The following is a 12,956-nucleotide window of genomic DNA, read 5'->3' on the forward strand; positions in this document are numbered from 1 at the left end:
ATTTTGTCCCTTGTTTTTGGCATTGTTGCATTTTCCCCTTCATCTGAGTTTCTATGCTTCAGTGCACTGTTCAGTGTGTGTATTGTGTCATTATGTATATACACACTATTAAACTTGGGGATTCAGGGATACCCATTGATTTTTATTTATGCATTTGTTTATTTTATTTTTATCACTAGATGGAGTCATTGGTACTCGTTGAGATAGATAGACAATACCCACCATTGTTCCTTTTTTTGGTTGGGGAATTCATTATTCTCTATCCTTTTCATTTTTGTTTTATCCCGGCTTCTAACGTTTTTTTCTTGCTATGAGCAGATTGAACATTAAGGCCACCATATAGGAGTTTCCGGGTCTCTGGACCCAGATCGAGGCTTGGTTCTTTGTTATTGAATTTAACGCTGTAACGAGACCCTTGCTCGCTCGCTTCCGCTCTCCCGACACTCCTCTGCTACTAGTGTGTCAGCTTGCAGATCGCAACTTCTGATGGTTCGGTCATCCAAGGCTCTGGGATCCGAACTACAGCTATGTGCCGTTCGGGATCCATTAGAACAAACACCAGGCAGGCTGTATGTAAGTTCAAACAGGAAGACCTTTATTGGAAGTACACAACACACTTTTAAACAGAATTTGGAACATCCCGCCCCCAACAATCGCTTTCCTATTGGTCAATTGTAAAGTACATGTAGTCCTCCTTCAGGTCCTCCTTAGCCATGCAAATGAGCACTTAAAAATGAGTCAGCAGGGATTGGTCCGATAGCTTGAATGGAGGAACTGTTATGTGTAATGAGACGGAAGCCCCAGGGGGCAATCAATGTACACAATAGCCAGACACAGAACAATGCTTTTCCTCCAGACCATGGAGACGTCTGGAGGGGGGTTTAGCCTTAAGACAGGGCAGAAGGCCCCCCACTGTGTAACAGATTTTAAAGAGATACACTTAAGCATTCCAAGGTCCATGACAAACGCGATGTGTCAGTGCGTCGCCCGTGCCCCAAACGACATTATTTGTGTGACGAAACGCGCATCGGGAGGAGGAGACGTGCTGAAGTCATCACGTGACAGTCCGAGTAGACAGGCGTTCGCTTAGCCAGCCGGTTTTCTTTTATATGCTGCATACATGTCTGTGTCTGTAGTTTTTTTTTATCTTCATTAAATTTTACATTTATCATACAGAACTTCACTATGGTGAGTCCTTTATTCTTTCCGGTACCTCATCTGCTTGGTTGACATCATTATCTGAGATTTCATTGATTACCACTGGCGGTTGCTGTAACCTACGATTTAAAGGCCCGGGCTGGGGTTTTTTAGCCGCAAGCTATCCTTGCTTGCCATCTGGTAAGCACGCCTCCTTTATGGTGTTTTCGCTTTTGGTGGTGGATCCTATTTGAATCACATAAGAAGATTTTCATTGCTTCGTTGTGGACTCGTTGCAACCAGAGTTTTTTTTGACATTTTTTCATACAATTGTCATTTACCTTTTATATATATGCCAATACTACCTACAGTAAAAAAAAATTCACATTTAATTATTTATCATAGCGCAGCTACATTTCTTTCCATTGTATTTTGTGTGTATTTTCCCTTTTTAGTTGCTGCTTTTGTTAATTGTTCACATTTAGCGCGGTATTTTCTTTTTACTTATATAATTAAATAAAATTGTGATAGTTGTGAAAAATGTAAATGGTGCAATAAAAATGCCACAATATGGGGCTCGTAAGGACTTTCCAAATTGCGTTTTCCGTAAATAATATTCTAAACCATTCTTTAGCCTCCAACATCCAGTCACATGTTTTAGCCCTTGTATTGAGGAATGGATTTTTTTCCCCCCTGTTTGTAGAAGTTCTTTGTATGTCTGTCATCAGCTTGGCGTGACTTTGACCTTAGGGCATTTTCTGTTCTGTACTTCCTGCCATATCCGTGCCATGTTCTTTTCATTAATACCGTGGACCACCAGGGCTTCTTTGTACTTACACACATCGTACTTTAATCCTTGCACGTAGAAGCGACTGTCATGTCGAAAGGTTAGATTGGCCGCCACGGAGAGAAATCCGAAATATACGTCGTCCAATGGGAAAACAGGGAGTAGAAGGGAGGCGTTGTACAGGCCGGTCACTGAGGCTCCCGGGAACAGAAAACCGCCACCGGAGACAAAAGCTGGATAATGTTCCTGAGGGTACAGAGTCTTTGTGATTCTGTATTTTGTGTTACGCATGACAGGTGGCCTATGCTGGTGATAACCATGAATTGTATCTGGGGATCCATATTCTGTAATATACTGTACAATCACGTCTGGGTTCACAAATTCATCTTCGTCAACTGTAGGGAGGAAAAAGATAGAAATCAAGTATGAAGATCACTAACCATATATTCTATATATCTACAGTGTCTTGTATTCATACCCCTTGAAATTATTTTATTGGGATTTTATGTGATAGACCAACACACTGGGGCAGATTCAGATAGAGATACGATGGTGTATCTCTGAGTTCCGTCGGTCGGATCTATGCGCCTGATTCATAGAATCAGGTTCCGCATAGATCTCCCTAAGATCCGACAGGTGTAAGTGACTTACACCGTCGGATCTTAGGCTGCATTCTCACGCTGGCCGCTAGGTGGCGCTTCCGTTTGTATACGCGAGGAATATGCAAATGAGGAGTTACGCCGATTCAGAAACGAACGACCGCCCAGCGCTTTTTTTTTTACGTCGTTTGCGTTCGGCTTTTTCCGGCGTATAGTTACTCCTGCTATATGCGGCGTATCCTATGTTAAGAAGGGCCGTCGTTCCCGGGTCGAATTTTGAATTTTTTACGTCGTTTGCGTAAGTCGTTCGCGAATACGGATGGACGTAATTTACGTCCATGTCGAAACCAATGACGTCCTAGCGACGTCATTTAGAGCAATGCAAGCTGGGAAATTTAGCGGACGGCGCATGCGCAGTTCGTTCGGCGCGGGGACGCGCCTGATTTAAATGTTACGCACCCCCTAGCCGCGGAATTTGAATTCCGCCGGGGGATTTACGATACGCCGCCGCAACTTTAGAGGCAAGTGCTTTCTGAATAAAGCACTTGCCTCAAAAACTTGCGCCGGCGTAACGTAAATCAGATAGGTTACGCGGATCTAAAGATCCGCTGACCTATCTGAATCTGGCCCAAAGTGTCACATAATTGTGAAGTGGAAGGAAAATGATAAATGGTTTTCAATTTTTTTTTTTACACATAAATATGTAAAAAGTGTGGGGGGAACATTTGTATGGCGCCCCCCTGTGTCAATACTTTGTAGAACCCCTTTTCTCTGCAAGTCTTTTTGGGGATGTCTCTACCAGCTTTGCACATCTAGAGAGGGACATTTCTGCCCATTCTTCTTTGTAAAATATCTCAAGCTCTGTCAGATTGGATGGAGAGCGTCTGTAATCAGCAATTCGCAAGTTTTGCCACAGATTCTCAATGTGATTTAGGTCTGGACTGTGACTGGGCCATTCTAACACATTAATATGCTTTGATGTAAACCATTCCATTGTAGCTCTGGCTGTATGTTTAGGGTCACTGTCCTGCTGGAAGGTGAACCTCCCCCCCAGTCTCAAATCTTTTGCATACGCTAACAAGCTTTCTTCTAAGATTACCCTGTATTTGGCTCCATCCATTTTCCCATCAATTTTGACCAGCTTCCCTGTCCCTGCTGAAGAAAAGCATCCCCACCACATGATGCTGCCACCGTCATGTTTCACAGTGGGGATGGTGTGTTCAGGATGATGTGCAGTTTTGGTCTCATCTGACCAGAGCACCTTCTTCCACATGTTTGCTGTGTCCCCCACAATGTTTATTGCAAACTGCAAATGTGACTTCTTATGGCTTTCTTTCAACAATGTCTTTCTTCATGCCACTCTTCCATAAAGATCAGATTTGTGGAGAGACGACTAATAGTTGTCCTGTGGACAGATTCTCCCACCTGAGCTGTGGATCTCTGCAGCTCCTCCAGAGTTACCATGGGCCTCTTGGCTGCTTCTCTGATGAATGCTCTCCTTGCCCGGTCAGTTTAGGTGGACAGCCATGTCTTGATAGGTTTGCAGTTTTGTAATACTCTTTCCATTTTCAGATGATGGATTGAACAGAGCTCCATGAGATGTTTAAAGCTTGGGATATGTTTTTATAACCTAACCCTGCTTTATACTTCTCCACAACTTTATCACTGACCTGTCTGGTGTGTTCCTTGACCTTCATGATGCTTGTTGCTCACTAGGTTTCTCTAGCAAACCTCTGAGGACTTCACAGAACAGCTGTATTTTTACTGAGATTAAACTACTCACAGGTGGACTCACTAGGGGACTTCTGTAGGAAATTGGTTCCTCTAAATTTTATTTATGGGTATCAGAGTAAAGGGGGCTGAACACAAATGCACGCCACAGATATTAATTTGTAAAAAATGTTGTAAACCATTTATAATTTTCCTTCCACTTCACAATTATTTGCCACTATGTGTTGGTCTATCACATAAAATCCTAATAAAATAAATGTACATTTTTGGCTGTAACATGACAAAATGTGGAAATGGGTATAAATACTTTTTCAAGGCACTGTATCTATATATTGCTCCACAAGGGAGGGGTGTTAATAAAAACATAACCTCCTCTTTCCTGTGTGACGGTGTCTCTGCACCCTCTTACCTGCCATGTTCTTTGTGACTGTAAGAGACTGTAGAGGCATAAACACACAAGAGAGGAGAGGGGTGAGAGGCTGCAGAGACATAGACACATGGGAGAGGAGAGGGGTGAGAGGCTGCAGAGACATAGACACACAGGAGAGGAGAGGGGTGAGAGGCTGCAGAGACATAGACACACAGGAGAGGAGAGGGTGAGAGGCTGCAGAGACATAGACACACAGGAGAGGAGAGGGGTGAGAGGCTGCAGAGACATAGACACACAGGAGAGGAGAGGGGTGAGAGGCTGCAGAGACATAGACACACAGGAGAGGAGAGGGTGAGAGGCTGCAGAGACATAGACACACAGGAAAGGAGAGGGGTGAGAGGCTGCAGAGACATAGACACACAGGAGGGGAGAGGGGTGAGAGGCTGCAGAGACATAGACACACAGGAGAGGGGTGAGAGGCTGCAGAGACAAAGACACACATGAGAGGAGAGGGGTGAGAGGCTGCAGAGACATAAACACACAGAGCAGGAGAGGAGTGAGAGGCGGCAGAGACATAGACACACAGGAGAGGAGGGGGTGAGAGGCTGCAGAGACATAAACACACAGGGCATGAGAGGGGTGAGAGGCGGCAGATACATAGACACACAGGAGAGGGGTGAGAGGCTGCAGAGACAAAGACACACATGAGAGGAGAGGGGTGAGAGGCTGCAGAGACATAGACACACAGGAGAGGGGTGAGAGGCTGCAGAGACAAAGACACACAGGAGAGGAAAGGGGTGAGAGGCTGCAGAGACAAAGACACACAGGAAAGGAGGGGGGTGAACGTCTGCAGAGACGCATAAAGGGTCATGAGGAGATGCAGAGACAGAGTCACATCGGATAGAGAAGGTTTGAGAATGCAGAGAACGATCACTTGGGATGAGGGAAGTCAGAGGATGCAGACAGTTGTGAATTTTGAGGATACATTTCTCCACAATACCCATACTGTATGTACGGAAGTGAATGAGAACTTGTTTTAAAGTGCTTTTCCCGATTGTGTAAATATTTTAGTGTGCCTAGTCTGGGCACTCCTCTCTTACCTTTAAAAATGTGATCCACTTGAGGTGACTTCAGATACAGCCACTCCAAGAAGCAGCGTTCTTTCAAGGACAAGTTATGGTGTCCTTCGGCCATGTCCCATTGTAGAATGTCACCGTACACTTGGCTCTCATATTTGGCCATTTCCATATGTCCTTTCACACCCGTCTTTCCCAACAAGAATATCGGTTTAATTCTGTATCCGTTTATCTCTCTCTCCTTAGCCCATGTCCTCCGCAGCACTGATCTCCTTGCCCCAGTACCGGGTTGGGATTTCACCGCCAGGATCAGCAGTTTTTGGTTGGTTGATCCTTGTTCCTCTTGTTTTGGCTCCTGGATGAGTGTGCAACGGTAACTCTGTAGTTGGGGGAACTCCGCCTCAAACCTGGTTAGGTTCAGATGATAAGTGTAAGCGCCACTGGACAGGGAAACTGACTGCCTCTTTATAGGGAGACGCGTTCTGGCTGGTGTTGGGGCAAGACGCATCGTTCGGGGGATGTCTCTGGTGTTCATGGACCATCTCACCATCAGAAAAGTCACAGCGGAGAACAAGGAGGTGTGTATGAGGATTCTTTTATGCCTCATTGTGCCCTAGATAGAGACAGCAAGAAGTTTAACACAATAATTTAAAATAATAAATATATTTGCTTTATTTATTCATACATGTCCAGTTTTTGTTCTTTATTTGATTGTTTTAAAAAAAATTCTCAACAGCTGTCTAATCCTCAATAAAATGTTCAGTTTAAATCAGCTATACATTCCAGTTGGTTTTCTTCAGAAATAGCCACAGCCTGAATAGAAAGGCCTGTCCTCTGCCAGCATGCTACAGAAAAGGAGCCTTGCTCTATGTGCAGAAGCAGTGGTCTCTCTGGAGAAGTCTGACACATCCACTTCAGACCTACTGATTGGAGGGTTCTAAAATCAGTAGGGAGCATGAGAGCTACGACATAGACACACAGGAGAGGAGGAAAGGGGTGAGAGACTACAGAAACATAGACACACAGTAGAGGAGGAAAGGGGTGAGAGACTACAGAAACATAGAAACACAGGAGAGGAGGAGAGGGGTGAGAGACTGCAGAGACATAGACACACAGGAGAGGAGAGGGGTGAGAGGCTGCAGAGACATAGACACACAGGAGAGGAGAGGGGTGAGAGACTGCAGAGACATAAACACACGGGAGAGGAGAGGGGTGAGAGGCTGCAGAGACATAGACACACAGGAGAGGGGTGAGAGACTGCAGAGACATAAACACACGGGAGAGGAGAGGGGTGAGAGACTGCAGAGACATAAACACACGGGAGAGGAGAGGGGTAAGAGGCTGCAGAGACATAGACACACAGGAGAGGAGAGGGGTGAGAGACTGCAGAGACATAAACACACGGGAGAGGAGAGGGGTGAGAGGCTGCAGAGACATAGACAGACAGGAGAGGGGTGAGAGGCTGCAGATACATAGACAGACAGTAGAGGAGAGGGTGAGAGGCTGCAGAGACATAGATACAGGGGAGTGGAGGGGATTAGAGGCTGCAGAGACATAGACACACAGGAAAGGAGAGGGGTGGGAGGCTGCAGAGACATAGACACACAGGAGAGGAGGGGATGAGAGGCTGCAGAGACATAGACACACAGGAGAGGAGAGGGGTGAGAGGCTGCAGAGACATAGACACACAGGAGAGGAGAGGGGTGAGAGGCTGCAGAGACATAGATACAGGGGAGAGGAGAGGCTGCAGAGACATAGACACACAGGAGAGGAGAGGGTTGAGAGGCTGCAGAGACATAGACACATAGGAGAGGAGAGGGGTGAGAGACTGCAGAGACATAGACACACAGGAGAGGAGGGGGGTGAGAGGCTGCAGAGACATAGACACACAGGAGAGGAGAAGGGTGAGAGGCTGCAGAGACATAGATACAGGGGAGAGGAGAGGGGTAAGAGGCTGCAGAGACATAGATACAGGGGAGAGGGGTAAGAGGCTGCAGAGACATAGACACACAGGAGAGGAGAGGGGTGAGAGACTGCAGAGACATAGACACAGGAGAGGAGAGGGGTGAGAGGCTGCAGAGACATAGATAAACAAGAGAGGAGAGGGGTAAGAGACTGCAGAGACATAGACACACAGGATAGGAGAGGGGTGAGTGAGTGAGAGACTTGTAAAGCGCAACACATGCAAACTGAATCGCCTCTGGGCGCTGTATCCATTTCATGGGTAAGGAACCCCTTCACCTCAGAAGAGATGGGTTTTAATCTTTCTCCTGAAGGCCAAGTGGTCCGAGTCCAGTCGGATGGTGGTTGGTAGCGCGTTCCACATGCGGGGTCCTTGGACTGCAAATCTTCGATCTCCTTTGGACTTATATCTGGCGTTGGGTATCTGGAGGAGGTTTTGATTGGTGGATCGCAGAATGCGATTGGGGTTATGGGCTTTTATTTTTTCGCATAGATATTGGGGGGCGTTGCCTTGAATACACTTATGTATTAGGCAGAGTGCCTTGAAAGTGATTCTGTCTTTTACTGGCAACCAATGAAGGGATCTTAGTGAAGGTGAGATTGATTCCCATGTTTTTTTTCCAGTCACCAGTCGCACGGCCGTATTTTGAACGACTTGCAGACGAGTGATTTGGTATTTGGGGAGTCCTAGATAGAAGGCATTTGCGTAGTCAAGTCTGGAATTGATGATTGTTCCCACCACGACTGCAATGTCCTCTTTCGGGGTAAAGGGCGTGAGTCTGCGTAGTAGGCGCAGCAGATGGTGGGATCCGCTGACTACTGACCCTATTTGTGCATCCATTGTCATGTAGGTATCGAAAATGACTCCGAGACTTTTGACTTTGGTGCTAGGGGTGATAGTTTTACCCAGAATGGGTGGGGGAGTCCATGTTGATGCGGGGTGATTTTTCCGGTTAGCGTGAAACAGGAGAAGTTCTGTTTTCGAACCATTGAGTTTAAGATAACTGTTTGTCATCCAGTTATCTATTAGAGTGAGGCATTTATCTAGTCCAAGAGAATGATCCTTTTTGTTGCAGATGCGGAAATACAGTTGTGTGTTGTCTGCATAGGAGTGGTAAAGTAACTTCTGGTTACTGATGATTTCAAAGAGAGGGCGAAGATAGATATTAAACAATACGGGCGATAAGGGAGATCCCTGAGGGACTCCGCATGATACCGTACGTTTTTCAGAAGTGAAAGACCCCAGTTTCCCTCTTTGTGATCGGTTTTCCAAGAAGGAGGAGAACCAGGGTAAAACACCTTCAGCGACTCTGGCTACTTCAGCTAGCCTAGCCAGTAGTAGTCCATGGTCTACAGTGTCAAACGCCGCGCTTAGGTCCAACAGTATCAGGAGACAAGATTCTCCTTTGTCTGCGGCCTCTAGAGCGTCATCCCATATTTTGAGCAGCGCCGTTTCTGTTCCGTGACCCGGACGGAAGCCTGATTGAAACGGATCGAGTAATTTATGGGTGTCTAAATGCAGTTGCAGCTGTTGTACATCTACTTTCTCCATTACCTTGGAGAAGACATTTAGAGCTGTTATGGGTCTCCAGTTGTTTGGGTCTTTGGGGTCGAGGGTAGTTTTTTTCAGAATTGGTTTTATTGTACCTTGTTTCAGCAAGGTGGGCACCATGCCCTCCTTGAATGATTAGTTTATGAGCTTCGTGATAGCTGGTGCCAGTATATCGGCACATTCTTTCAGCAGTTTAGTGGGGATGATATCATTGGGTGCTGTGCTGTTACGCAGAGTCCCGATGATATTTTTAGTGGCATCGATGGAAATGGGTTTTAGAGTGAATTTTGGTGATTGCGGCGGATTTATGTGGGTATTAGGTTTGTGATTTGGGGGGGAGTTGGTGACGGTTCCATTTTGCTGAATACTTTCACGGATTTTTTCAATTTTATTAATGAAATAATCCAATAATTCGTTGCAAAATTCTTGTGAATCAGAATTGGGGGCCTCTAAACAAGCAGGATTCATAGTCTGAGTGACCAGCTTGAAGAGTTCTCGGGGGCGGTTAAGGGCATTTGCGATGATGTTGGAGAAATGATTTTTTTTGGCCGTGAAGATTTCTTTGTGATATTTCTTTGTTATTATCTTGTAAATGGTGTGGGTTTTATCTGAAGAGCACCTTTTCCACGCAGCTTTTGCTCTTCTACGCTCTTGCTTTAGCAAAGTCAGCTGGTCATTAAACCAGCTGGAGTTGTTTTTCCGGATGCAAGTTTTGCGTTTTGGTGCTACTAAGTCAGCTGACAGTAGTAGCGCCTTGTTGATGGCGTCAAGTGTTTCTGTGGCTGTTTGTTTTTGTTGGGTTCTTTTTATTTTGTTCCCTAGTTTTGTTTTGAAGAGTTCCGAGTGGAGCTTCTTCTGAGATCTAGTCCAGTGAGTTGTCACCGGTTTTGTTTTTTGGGCTGGCGTTTTTGGTGATTGTGAATTTGATGGCATGGTAAACGGTCCATGGTTGCGGCTCATTTCCCAGGACGTCAATTTCCAAATCTTGTTTGAAAATGAGATCGAGCTTATGGCCTGAGGCATGAGTGGGGCCTTGTATTAGTTGCTGCAGACCTAATCCTTCCAGATGGTCGATGCAGGCGTCGGCTACGGGGTCCAGCGAGGAGTTGGCCCAGAGGTTGAAATCCCCAAGCACCAAAAGATGTTTGATGTTTAGGGTATATGTGGAGATGAATTCCGTCAAAGATGTGAGAAGGTGCGTTTTTGGGCCTGGTGGTCTATAGCAAAGTAGCATATGGACCGTATCTTGGGGATTTGTTTGCAGCTGCAGAGTGAAGGTTTCCATGAATGGAAGCGAGTTTTGAAGGACTGGTTTGGTGATCGAGAGGTGAGTCTTGTGGATCACCGCCAGGCCCCCCCTCTTTGCCCCACTCTGTTTTGCATTTGAATGCGATAATTTGCTGGCACCAATTCTGTTAGAATGGTGTTGCAGTCGGCTGTCAGCCAGCTTTCTGTGATGAAGAGGCAGTCTAGATCGTGTTGAAGGATGAAATCATAGATTTCTTGTCGGTGTTTTACTGCCGATCTTGTGTTGACCAAAGCGCATATTATGCGTTTGGGCTGGGGTACCTGCGCATAGTTTTTGACTGCTGATCGTCGATTGATTCTCAACAGTCGCTCATTCCTTAGAGCTTTTTTGGTGACAACTGGGAGTATAGAGGCAAATGGTTTTAGTTCCCGGATGGTTTCTGTATTTTAGGTAACCCATGGTCGCAGAAAAAAACGCAGGGAAGTAATGTTGATGGGGGGGGTCTTATACGGTAATGGGTGGAAGACTGTCCAAGTGAGCCGTCACTCATTGAGTCTTCTCTCCCCGATTTGGTCCAGAGGAAGGCGAAAAACCCCAGGCGTGCTGTGCCAATCTGCAGCGACCGGGGAAAAAAATTCCTTCCTGACCCCTCAACGGGCGATCGGTGCAACCCTAGATCAATTGCTTAGGGGGGGTGTGTGTGTGGGGGGGGGGATATGTACCCCTGTGTTAAACTATGGGAGTCCTGGTTGTTTGTGCTGTGTCTGCAGCAGCCGAGAGCTGGGAGGACCCTGCCTGGCTGCACTATCCCTGGGGAGAGCCGACTCGTTTGAGAGCGTCCTGCTCTCACTGTCCCTGGGGTGAGCAGACTAAGGTGAGAGCGTCTGCTGCACCGCTGAATCTATATATCAAGAGTTCTAACTTTACTAGCTGCAAGCTTGTTCTGGGTCAGTGATTGAAATAAATAATGAAGACTCCTGTCTTAACTCCTGTTTCAAACTCCTGGTTTTTAACTCAAGCACTTTTGTTCAAAGAATCCACTTCTGTTCAGAGAGTCCACATGTGAAGCCACCATCAGCTGGGAGCCAGGGGGTGAGAGGCTGCAGAGGCATAGACACAGGAGAGGAGAGGGGTGAGAGGCTGCAGAGACATAGATAAACAGGAGAGGAGAGGGGTGGGAGACTGCAGAGACATAGACACACAGGAGAGGAGAGTGGTGAGAGGCTGAAGAAACATAGACACACGTAGAGAGACCATTAGCTTCCACACATCGAGCAAGAGACCTTCCCTGCGCTATGCTGGCAGGGACCAGGCTTTTCTACCCACGTTCTGACTTCTTTCTAAAGAAAGTCACCTAAAAGACTGTGCTCACCTTTTGTTTTGATGCACCTGAAGAGACAATTGCGCAGTCGTGTGACGTGGCTCCCAAACAAAATTGACGTTCTTTTCCCCCACAAATAGAGCTTTCTTTTGGTGGTATTTGATCACCTCTGCGGTCTTTATTTTTTGCGCTATAAACAAAAATAGAGCGACAATTTTGAAAAAAAAAAAACAATATTTTTTTGCTATAATAAATATCCCCCAAAAATATATAAAAAAAAACATTTTTTTTCCTCAGTTTAGGCCGATACGTATTCTTCTACATATTTTTGGTAAAAAAATCGAAATAAGCGATTATTGATTGGTTTGCGCAAAAGTTATAGCGTCTACAAGATAGGGGAAAGTTTTATGGCATTTTTATTAGTGTAGCGCCTGGCTATTTTCAGAGTCAGTGCTATTCTAAATTTAGGGGAATTTCAGAGAGGTAGTTGGCTCTGAACCTGTTATTTGGTTAAATTTAGGGTCTTTGCTCCAGCTTGGCTGTACTGTGTGCTATCCTTTTGTCTGGGGACTCCCGTCACCCCCGGACGAAAGGTGGCAGCAGTGGGGTCAAGTGCGCTTGAGTATCTCTCCTCAGCAGCCAATCAGGAGGGTGGGCCACTCCGCACGGCATGCTGGGGAGGGGTATTTAAGGGGCAGACGCCATTAGTTGGGGGCCGTTGTGTTCCCGACCCTTGAGCTGGGCAGTCGTCCCACCACCCCCATGAATATTGGGTCAATTGGGTCACCGGAGCTGTGACCGCGGAGGAAGTTATTCCTTGGCTCGCTTTCACCACTACTACTGCTGCTGTCACTATGTCGTCAGTCGCCACGCCAATGGTGTCCACCGAAGTAAGTGACTGCAATAGGAATGAGAGCCGGCAAATTAACGGGGACGTATATGTACATTTTCCCAGCTGTGCCATTCTGTCGCCGTATAAGTGCGTGCGGCAGTCAGGAAGCGGTTAAGTAAATAGACAAGGCTCAATATATTCTGTTTATGGGGATACTTCAGTTAAGGTATGGTTGTACAAAGGAGGTAATGGTTCAACTGAGCTTGGGATAGCAGCACAAATCTCAGTTGAATGACTCCTCAGGAAAATGCCAGTTAAGACAGTTGGCAACAACAGATTA

The 12,956-nt window shown here is 46.2% G+C and overlaps 2 protein-coding genes across 2 annotated transcripts in view; both read right to left on the minus strand.

The window, feature by feature from the left end:
- LOC120933672 (beta-1,3-galactosyltransferase 5-like) overlaps positions 1-12,956 on the minus strand; it is a 230,388-nt gene that overhangs the window by 38,581 nt on the left and 178,851 nt on the right. The window lies entirely within an intron of this gene.
- LOC120933673 (beta-1,3-galactosyltransferase 5-like) lies at positions 1,552-6,309 on the minus strand. Its single transcript, XM_040347011.1, has 2 exons — positions 5,725-6,309; positions 1,552-2,319 (listed from the first exon to the last, which is right to left on the minus strand). The coding sequence occupies exons 1-2, from the start codon at positions 6,305-6,307 to the stop codon at positions 1,862-1,864; spliced, it is 1,041 nt and encodes a 346-aa protein (XP_040202945.1). The 5' UTR covers positions 6,308-6,309; the 3' UTR covers positions 1,552-1,861.

The sequence above is a fragment of the Rana temporaria genome, chromosome 3 (genome assembly GCF_905171775.1).
Source record: "Rana temporaria chromosome 3, aRanTem1.1, whole genome shotgun sequence".
Taxonomy (NCBI): domain Eukaryota; kingdom Metazoa; phylum Chordata; class Amphibia; order Anura; family Ranidae; genus Rana; species Rana temporaria.

Excerpts from the sequence above, each read along its gene's own strand:
- LOC120933673 (XM_040347011.1), bottom strand. The coding sequence starts at position 6,307 with ATGAGGCATAAAAGAATCCTCATACACACCTCCTTGTTCTCCGCTGTG. Across the intron at positions 2,320-5,724 it reads AGTGGATCACATTTTTAAAG|TTGACGAAGATGAATTTGTG; the intron begins GTAAGAGAGGAG and ends TCCTCCCTACAG.